The 9,750-nt window shown below is 50.4% G+C and overlaps 1 protein-coding gene across 3 annotated transcripts; it reads right to left on the reverse strand.

Annotated features, from left to right (window-relative positions):
* Positions 1-3,426: 3,426 nt before the first annotated feature.
* Positions 3,427-9,710, reverse strand: AHSA1 (activator of HSP90 ATPase activity 1). Of its 3 annotated transcripts, XM_034768420.1 has the most exons (9): positions 9,526-9,705; positions 8,706-8,896; positions 8,420-8,502; positions 7,860-7,977; positions 6,872-6,960; positions 6,336-6,470; positions 5,202-5,303; positions 4,332-4,383; positions 3,427-3,840 (listed from the first exon to the last, which is right to left on the reverse strand). In XM_034768420.1, exons 1-9 carry the CDS (start codon positions 9,603-9,605, stop codon positions 3,668-3,670), a joined length of 1,023 nt encoding a protein of 340 aa, XP_034624311.1. In that variant the 5' UTR covers positions 9,606-9,705; the 3' UTR covers positions 3,427-3,667. The 3 variants fall into 3 exon arrangements, with proteins under 3 accessions (XP_034624311.1, XP_034624312.1, XP_034624313.1); XM_034768421.1 differs by lacking the exon at positions 5,202-5,303 and having other exon boundaries at positions 9,526-9,710; XM_034768422.1 differs by lacking the exons at positions 8,420-8,502; positions 9,526-9,705 and having other exon boundaries at positions 8,706-8,812.
* Positions 9,711-9,750: the final 40 nt, after the last annotated feature.

A 9,750-nucleotide genomic window follows, 5' to 3' on the forward strand; every position in this document is an offset into this window, starting at 1 on the left:
GTGAAAGGAACCAGTAGCGGGAGAGTGCTTCCGATCCCTGAGTCTGGCCCATAGTGAATGAGTGGAGCTTGGAGTGCGGCGCAGAGGTTCAAGCCCTCCCCTCTAGCCTCAGCCCTGCCCAGGCATCCCGGAACCAAGGCTCTCTTGCGAGGAATTGGTTACATGGGGGGGAATAGGGTGGGGTGGGGGGGAGCTGCTCAAGCCTACCCCAAAGTGTTAATGCTGGCACAGCTTGCTCCAGCCTCACTGAGCCGGGTGCTGTTCACTTGGGCAGGTGCCCTGCCCCTGCCGTGTGCATCTCAGCATTGCAGCAGCCGCTGAACTGGCTTTCTGTGCCCCCTGTGCTGCTAGGCGAGAGGAGGGGACACACCCCTGCCTGCTGCTCCTGCAGCACACCAGGAGGGGGCGCTGAGTTGCTGCTGCGCTGAGTGGATTTCTGGTGCTCCCCACAGGCATCCAGCCTGGGTTTGAAGAGTTAGTACTGGTCTGGAAGGGAGACAAGATCCTGCCTCTCCCCACCCCCCCGGAAACCCAGGCCTCAGCCCAGCACTCACCTGCCCCAGGGGGAGCTGCATGCTCTCACTCCCCACAGGCAGAGGCTGCAGTCTGACTCTAGGCACTCACCTACCCCTACTACTATTGCTATGAGGCACAGCTGCTGGCAGGGGTGAGTGTGGCGGGCTGGAGGTGGGGAGTGTTTTCCTCAGGAAAGGGCATCGCTGTTGCCTACCAAGGTGGAGAATGTATGGCTAGAGCCTCTCCAGGCTCTCCTCCCTAGGAGTGAAATGCCTGAGCCTACATCCATGGAGCCAGAACTGAGAGCCCCGGGGAGGTGAGAGTCCCAATCCTCTGCAACACAACCATGTCCTCCATCGCTCTGAAAGGGTGGTTAGTACAGCACTGAATGGAGTTAAATGAGCATGCCTGGGGCTGTACCTAAACCCTGCTAGCTAGACTTGAGTCTGAGTGTGTAAGCCTGGCAGGGTAAAAAATTCAGGCTGAGAGGGTGGAGAAACCCCCTTAATTTTCCTTTAGGCTAATCTCCAATATGCCATCTCTGAATTGCTTAAAGCAACTGTGGCAGCATTCACCTCCACCTAAACAGCACTCCAGGGCTGGGGCACTGAGCTTACAATTCTTCAAGGGTACTTGTGGGAAGGCCCCTGGCCTTTGTGGGATGGTGGCTTCCCAAGAGGAGCTTTAATCACTGAAAGGAAATAAACTTGAGGGCTATGCAAGCCTCAGGCAGAGCAATCAGCCTTCATTGTGCCCCTAAGGAGTGTGGACTGCATCCCAGGAGGCATCACAGAGGATGGCAATAACAAACATCCACATAGAAAGATAAGATGTAAGACTTGGCCCTGGACCAGCCAGGCCACTGGGCTTTTCCATAATTAATGGCAAGCCATCTCTAAAATATCCCAACCCTCCTATGCTGAGCTGAAATAAGGGTCCTGTTACCTTTTAATCCCTGATGTTGATTTATGTCAAATCATTGTCCTTGTTTTTTTTTTGTATGTAGGCTGAGGGTCTGCCCCATGGGCAGGTTTTGAGCATTGGGGTTACATGGACTGTTTTGTTGTGGTAGGGTTTAATATGACCTAGTATGCTGGGGAAAAGCCTCACAGAGAATGACAGCATCTGCAAATGGGAGGATGCAGATTTGACCTCATGCCATTCACAGCAATAATTCATTCAGTGACTTAGGCTCCTTTCATATCCCTTGGCAGAGCCTGGGGTTCATCACTGGCACCTGCACTGCTCCAGCTGTGGCAATGTTCCAGTGTTTTAAATGAACAATTGTGTTGCTTTGCTGAGTGCAATCAATCAGACTGTGCCCAGGCAGGAAACTTTGCAGCTGTGCACTAACTTAGTCTTTCTTAGCAGCCTCTGAGCAAGACACGCTGCTTCTACGGTCTTTGTGCTTGTGGGCTGCCTGTCCCACAGGAGTTGTCTATAGGCCATTCTGTTATGGCAGTAGCAGGATTCCCAAAGCAAACTGGGGTTTGTGAAGACAAGAGCAATTAAAATTCCACTCCAGCTGCTGCCCTCTTCTCCCCCACTTCCTAACCCTGCAGTGGCAGGTGATTAGAGCAGCCGGCCTTGTGGTGCTCCATATCCAGCTGTTATGATCAAATCCTACTTTATTGGGGGGCAGTGCTGCCACCCCGTGGTCAGCTGGGTGTATAGCTACCACACCCCTAGTGAGGATATGTTCAGACTGAGTCAACTTGATGCTACAACAATCAGCATCACTTTCCTCCCATCACAGGTTCTGCCTGTGAGTTTTCCCATTGCTGTTGGAGGGATCTGCTAATGTTAGCCTATTGCAGTCTATTATCAGCAGTGCTGTCTTGGAAAACAAAAGTCACCCATTTACATATGTTGTTTTTGAACAAGACAGACAAGGCTGCACAAAGGGATCAGTGGCACAACCTCCCCTTGAATTTTGTGCTTGCATGTCCAAGACAAAGGGAGTAGCAGAAATGATCAGAGGAAGACACTAATTATTGTAGGAATAAGATCTAGAGGGGGCAGTCTCAGTACCGACTACCACAGAAGTACAAACAGCCTCCAGCAGAATAAAAAGTCCCCTCCTACCCCCTTCTAATATTGCATGACTCTCTGCATGGGACCATTGGTTACATCTCTGCCAGAGCTCAGGGGGGATGTAGTAGGGCTCTCTTCCTTCCAGGACACTGGGGGGAGTAGCGTTGGCAGTAGAGAGATATATGGGAGAAGCTCACCCTGTTCTGAGGCAAAAAGAGACCTTCAGTTTCCTGACTGATGCCAGAGTTAAAACCCCCAGGTAGTTCTCTCTTCCCCACCCCTAGAATTAGCAGAGCTAGTGCAGTTCAAGCCTGGGGCATTGCCCCGTTGTGGTATCCTCTTGGGAACAGGCCCTACCCCACTGCTGTTCCTCCACTGCTCCCCAAGCACCAGTGCTAGAGCCAGCAGTTTGCTTTGGCCCAAGCTCCACACCCATTCCCCGTCCTCTTTGAGGGGGGAGTTTTCCTAGCTGTGGTTTGGAAGAGCTGGAGAGTTACTGATTTTCTTGGACACTAAGTGATGTCCATTCTCATGAATCAGGCCAGACTAGTGAGTAGGTGAGACTAGCCTGGGACTGTGTGCAGGGAGGGGCTTCCTGAAGAGGAAACAGGAGGGGGTTTTAAACACTCCCTCCCTGGCATTTGGTCCATTGCTGTTTACCAGTAGCAGGCCTAGAGGATCACTGGACTCGCTGAAGCTTGCTGCCTTGAGCTAATACTGTACACTTGCTGTGGGGTTGGTCCCCGTTCCTAAAGCATGAACAAGTAACTCCTGCTGAGGTTGGTGCTCATCTCCATGAGCAGCACCTTTCCAGATACATCCCTGCCAGTCTGGCCCCAAACTCTCTAGTCTCTCACTCAATTGAAAGAATCTCCCTTTGTTTTTTTAAATTACGTTTATTTAGCAATAAAAGTATGTACATGTAAGAGAACCCCCCATTGACTCCCTTGTGGCAAGAGACATGCACAAAGCAGTAAGGGGCTACAAGCAGTGCTGCTCAGTTGCCTTCCTCATCCCGCTCCTCACAGCAGCGGCACCAAAAAAGAAAGGAACAGACGAGAAGCAATCAGTCCACACAGCAGAATCTTCGGACAGAGACTCTCCCCAGCAGCCGATGTTAAAACAAGCGGGCACCGTAGCCAAACGTCTGTTTAATGCCCTCAAAGTAGTAGCGCTGCCACCCTTGCTTTGTTCTCTCCTCCTCACTGGAAGGGATGCCCTTCCCCTCCAAGCGCACTTCTGTCTCGCCGCCTTTATCAGTGAAGTTCAGGGTAACAGTTGCAAAGTGCCCTAGAAAAGCCGAAGGAAATCCCCACATCAGCACCGGGCAATAAGGCACAAGCCCTGGACAGCACAGCCACATCCTCACCCAACATGGCTGGAGAGATCAGCATGCCCGTCCCATCACCAGAGGGCTCAGAACCCCTCCCAAAACCTTTCCCTGGTGCACAACCCCTTCCCTCATGTCTTGCACGACAGTTGCTTTCCTTCCACGCAGAGGAGGAGGGAGAGTGTCCCCCTCAACACTGCTTGCAAGACTGCCAAAGGGGTTGTGGCAGACAGCACTGAGGCAGAGCATGGTGCTTCTGCAGTGTTTCCAGTCCATCCATTTGCCAGGAAGCAATACGGCCCAGGGTTACTGTGGTGTTATGATCACCAAGCAGATAGTGCAACCTAGAGAACCACCCCCAGTCAAACCAGCCAGTGTGCAGCCATGGCAGGATTCATTCAGTTACAGGCAAGGGCTGGAACTCTGCAGTCTGGTTCTTCAGGGTACCTACCAGATGGCCAAGATTTAAATCTCCACTTCATAACAATCTGCTTCTCAGGGACCTAGGTAAAGAGAAAGGAATGAATGGGAGCCGTTTGCCCTCCCAATCCCGCTCCATACCATGTTAGTCAATGCTCAGAACTGAGCATGACCCAAAGCTTCAGACTCACTTCAGAGACTCTCAGAAAGCAAAACTAGAGGGAGAGGGACTCTTAGAGTCTCTGTATCCTGTTATGTGAATGCTGGGTCCCGTTAGGCTGAAGCACTGAGGGGAGGAGAGATACTATTGCTGCCACAACACTGAATCAAAGTATTATCTCCCCCATATACAATCCTTATGGGGATTGAGTTCTGAATGCTCCACGTCTATTTATATACTAGGTGTTACTATAATGAGGCCCTAAGATCTGAGACCCATTATGCTGGGAGCTGTAGTAACATAATGAGACAGAGTCCCTGCAATAAAGAGCTTGCAATCTACATAGACAAGACAGACAACGAGTGGGAGGAGAGACAGAGGTAGAATGACTTGAACTTATCCAAGGTCACAGAGCTAGGAATAGAAGCCAGATCTCTCAGCTCCCAGAAATGAAGAAGACCTTAATTAACAAGGGTGACTGTAGGAGAATGGCAGTCATGAGGGAAGGAGTTTCAATCAGGGAGATGAATAGAGCCCTGCAAATCCACTGATAGCTGCATCTGTGGATGCGGTTGTATTGTTTACCATCTTTGCGGATTGGATGCGGGTCCAAATTTTTGTATCTGCGCAGGGCTCTAGATATGAGGTACAGAGCAGACGGATAAAAGACTGCAGGGAAGGTGTGACTTGGCTACCAAGGCTCCTTCTGAACAAGATACAGCTGCAGCAGCTGGTACTCACTAGATCAATGAACTTGCCGCTGACACTGCCATCTAGCAAGTGGAACTTCCCTCCTTTATCAGCCTCTATGATTGCCGGCGCGTGGGTGAAAGCTTGGACCAGCTGCAGAGAGACAGGCCTTGTGACATTGCAGGACTCATGTTACTGGAAGCACCACAACCTTCTCCCTATAACCTGCACCAGCTGTTCTGAAACCTGCTGGCAGGGGAGTTGCTGCTGCTTAATGCCTCCCACCCCAGCACAAGAGCACTGGGCTCTCTGGAATAAGCGCTTGGCTGAAAGCTTAGGGTCTGCATTTTGAGGATGGGGGACGGAGCAGCGTCTCCACTTTCTAGCCCATTTCTGAAGAGCTCCATGGGGATACGGACCGAGGAAAAGCTCCCTCAGAGGCAGGAAAGCAGGATTTGTGCTCTGAGACATGTAATGCCAGCACTCCATTGATGTGTTTTGCCTGGTTTTCACAGGACAGGGGACATGCCAGATCTATAGAGGGCCCCTAGCTCTCATTATGCCCTTTCTACCAGTTTCTCCTATGTGCCTGTAACATTATTCTCCAAGACACTTTCATGTGAACTGGTGATCCCCAATTAAAGCCTGGCTCTCAGGGAGCGGGATGTGATTTTCCAGAAACAGAACCGGCTACTGGGTCCTACAGAGACCCCACACGCTTATTGCCATAGGCAATGCCACCGCTAGGGCTGCTTCCCTGCAGAGAGAGGACTGGAGGTAGGCTGGCATCAACAGCCTTGTAAACCATGCAGGGAGAGTGAACACTTATAAATTGGCAGTTCCTGTAGTTTAACTCATCTACGGCAGCCAACATAGGAAAGTTGTTTAGAGACAGTTAAGACCAGCCCTATAGTACAGTCTCTTGTCTAGTATGCCATTCCTCCCCACCACAACAGACTATGTACTTGATGATTACTTTCAGGAGGCCAGGACACTGCCCCCTCTACTCCTGACCTGGCAAGAGAGTCAACACCAAGTGGTTTGTGGATGGGGAGGTCTCTCTTCCCCAGAGGAGGCATCTGCTGCCAAATCACTCCTGAGCAGCTTGAGTCTAAGCTGTTCTACACACAGAAGTGTACTACTCCCAACTCTCCTGGGCCCATCTCCCCGACCATGCTGGTTTACCTCCTGTGTAGTGAACACTCTGTAGAGCTCCTCAGGAGATGTTAAGAAAATGTCCTTCAAACTGATCTTACAGGTGGGAATCTTGACGCCTATGGGTTTTGACTCAGGCGCTGCAGTGACAGTACTAGCAGTGGTCTAAGGAAACATTAAGAAGCACAATGTTGAATTATATGCTTAGTGCTTACACAGCACTTTATAAACATCTTATTTCCCAGAACCCTCAAATAAATGCAGTTGATAACACACTTAAAGAAAAGGAATGAGGATCTTGGGAAATTTATTTAGGAGCTACTATGCTTCATGGAATACAAGAAGTTTTAACACTAAGCCTTGTTACTGACTATACTAGATTTGAGTTAGGGAACATCCCACATTGCAAATTCAAATACCCAGGCCAGCAATCACAGACTGCATCCACTGCTGAAGATACTGTAGAGTCTAAGTAGGCAGCCTGACCTATCACACACATCAGATGCACCTAACATGCTGCTCCTTTCCCCAGGACTTCAAGAACATCTATGGGAGGTTTTATTTACCTTGTGCTCTTCTGCTTTAGCTGCCAACTGAGGAGCTGGCTCTGTTTGCTCCCCATTTACTGTAGGTAAAATCATGCCTTGAGTGAACTCTGAAAAGACAGAAATATGCAATGAACCCAGCAAAGATCACGTCAACGTTTTAGCTGCTCAACATGCTGTAGGACACACAAGGCTGCAAAAGCCTGACCCAGGATTAAGGTCATGACTGGAAAGTATGTACTGAACAGAACTTGAGTCCCTAATGTGAACTGGGAGAAGGGTGCAACAAATCCCTTGAGGGTGCAGGGCCACCCATTTCAGGGAGATTTGAATTCTGTGTATAAGAAGTGTGTTCAGACTGTCAAAAAAGATTATTGGTTTACATCAACAAAACTGCTGCAAAAATCTCAAGTTGTCAGTTCACCTCAAATCCAGCTAGAGCCAGATACAGTCTCTATGTATTGTTAGTATCTTGGAAAAGAGGAGCACGTGGCAGACCACTAGTGCCCCAGAAGAGTCAATGACAATTATACATGGAAAAGGAGACACCACATATTTCTTTGACAAGTTGAAAAAACAGAGGGCCAGACTCCATCATACCACAGTAATGTCAGTCACTGTTGCCTCAGAGTCTCTCTCCTCTATCACCTACACATGAACAATTGTACTGTCATCATAATCTTCTCAAAAGCTGGGCTTCAACTCAGTTATGGATATGCTTAGCTTGACAGGGTGCCATGGAACACCCAGTCTGTTTATCCCCCCAGGCTAATGGAGGTAGAAGTGGATACAGTTACTAAGGTAAGCTAGAGAGCTTGGAGCTCAGTTTACTGCAAAGACTTCAAAAAAAACCTCCTGCCCTGGGTCATCTGATTCCAGTGCAGCAATGAAAAGGTAACTATTGCTGTAGCTTCCCGCTTCTCCCACTGAAGAACTATGGGGAGAGTTGCTTCCACCTCAGCTGCTATTTAGCAGCTGCAACGGGGGTTTCTCCCTCACCGTTATGTACCTGTTTTGAGCGTGCTGATGTAAGTGCTCATTGCATTCCTGATCTTTTTCATGCCCTCTTGCTTCATCAAGACCATTAAGTTGGTGTCAGGCTCATCTTTGGCAAGGCTGATGGAGATCTAAGCAAAAGAGACAAAGGCCTGGTGAACAAAACCACAGTCACATGGTCCTTTTAAGACGGGATTTAGCATCATAACTAATGCTTCAGCCTGGAAAGCATTTCCAGAGGAAGTTATGAAGAAGCTTTAATACCTTTGTTATAACTCGTTGCCTCATGTGCTACCAGTTCACAGTAACTTCCGCACCTATTCAAATGTCTATAGCTGCTATGGCTCCACTTCTGACCAAAATCAGCATTGAAAACCAGATCCCTTTAAGCTAAAACATATGCTGCTTATCTGGTAGAGGTGCAGGATAAACCCAGGTGGTCTACCAAAGAACAATGATGGGCTACATCCTTATACGGCTGCTTTAGAGAGTTAAGCTGGGAATATTTTGTGCTTTGAGACCCTTTGATAATGAAGTGGCACAGTCAGCAGTATTAGCCATAACTGTGCTTACCTCAACTTCATCAACATCATTTTCATCCGAGAGGTTGGGAATCTCCACATGCCCCTTATACTTCACTCCCGACTTTGAGGTGCCTGTAGAGAGCAATTATACTCTGATTAAAAAGGCTTGTTCGGTTCAGCTTTCCTTGCTCTGACTGCTGCAGAGGGGCAACCTTATATCATTTCTCAGAAAAGTGACTTTCCGCTGACCCCCTTTTGGGAAAGCCCTTGGAAAACACTGTCCATAACCCTGTGCTAGACCCTTGCCCTGAGAGAAAACAGAGACTATAACTCACCTGTCCATGAGAGCTTGATATTCCACTCGTAGAAAAATATTAGCTTCCCTTTGCGGTTGTTGATGGATGCTTCTCCATCCAGTTTACTCACTTCTGTCACTTCACAGGCCCCCTCCTCATTCTCTACTCTCACCTCCAGAAACAGACCTTTCAGCTTCTCTGTAGACCAATTAGAAGCATCCCGTTCAGTCCTGTAAAGATCAAAGTGGTGTAAGAGTACTTTGGAAAATGGACTGCAACAATGGCTAATAACTGGCTTTTGGTGTGTCGCTGCTTGAACACAATTAGTATTTCTGAAATATTACTTTTGCGCTCCCCACCCAATCTCTTTCCACGTTATCCTTCCTACACCGAGAACGGTCTCTGATGCGATGTCCGACGCATCATCCCGTGCTCCCTTCACTTAGCCTGCTGCTGCGGAGATCTGGTCCCTTCCCTTCTCCCACCCGGCCACGCACCCACCCGACTCTCCCAACATTAGGACGGATGCACGGGGGAAGGGGTCGGGACAAGATGCTCACACCCCGTGACCGAGGGGTCAGGCCGCTCTCAGGGACGACCCTTGTCGTGCCCCCAAACGTTGGCCGGGTCCGAGGCATTGGGCTCCCCTGAGCAGGGGCCTTGTGGGGCCGCAAGTGCCGTGCACGCGGAGGGGCCGGTGCGGGGCTGCCCCCAGGCAGGGTCCCCACGCTCGGGAGCAGCTCCCCCCGCACGGACTGGCCCGTTATCGCGTCCTCAGGCAGCGCTCGCTGCCGAGATGGAGCAGCCTCCTGCGCCCGGCCCGATGTAGCCAGGCCCGCGCCCCGCGCCCGCCGCTCACCAGTGCCAGTTGTTCACATTGGTGGCGTCCGCTCGCTGCTCCACGATCCAGCGCGGGTCGCCCTCCCCCCACTTGGCCATCGGAGCCTCCGGACGCGCCGTCGCCGAGCCCGGCTCCTCCGCACCGCCCGCCTCTGGAACCTACTAGAACCGCCGGCAGCCGCCTCCCGGCTTCCGCCGCCGGCACACACTCCTTCCGGTCCGCGACACGGTCCGACCGGGGCGG

Source organism: Trachemys scripta, chromosome 4, assembly GCF_013100865.1.
Source record: "Trachemys scripta elegans isolate TJP31775 chromosome 4, CAS_Tse_1.0, whole genome shotgun sequence".
Classification (NCBI taxonomy): domain Eukaryota; kingdom Metazoa; phylum Chordata; order Testudines; family Emydidae; genus Trachemys; species Trachemys scripta.

What these genes read in the sequence shown, in the direction of transcription:
- AHSA1 (XM_034768420.1), bottom strand. Translation starts at nt 9,605, where the DNA reads ATGGCCAAGTGGGGGGAGGGCGACCCGCGCTGGATCGTGGAGCAGCGA. An exon ending in CATCAGCACGCTCAAAACAG is followed by an intron (nt 6,961 to 7,859) that starts GTACATAACGGT and finishes CTGTCTTTTCAG; the next exon opens with AGTTCACTCAAGGCATGATT. An exon ending in ATTTAAATCTTGGCCATCTG is followed by an intron (nt 3,841 to 4,331) that starts GTAGGTACCCTG and finishes CGGCTTTTCTAG; the next exon opens with GGCACTTTGCAACTGTTACC.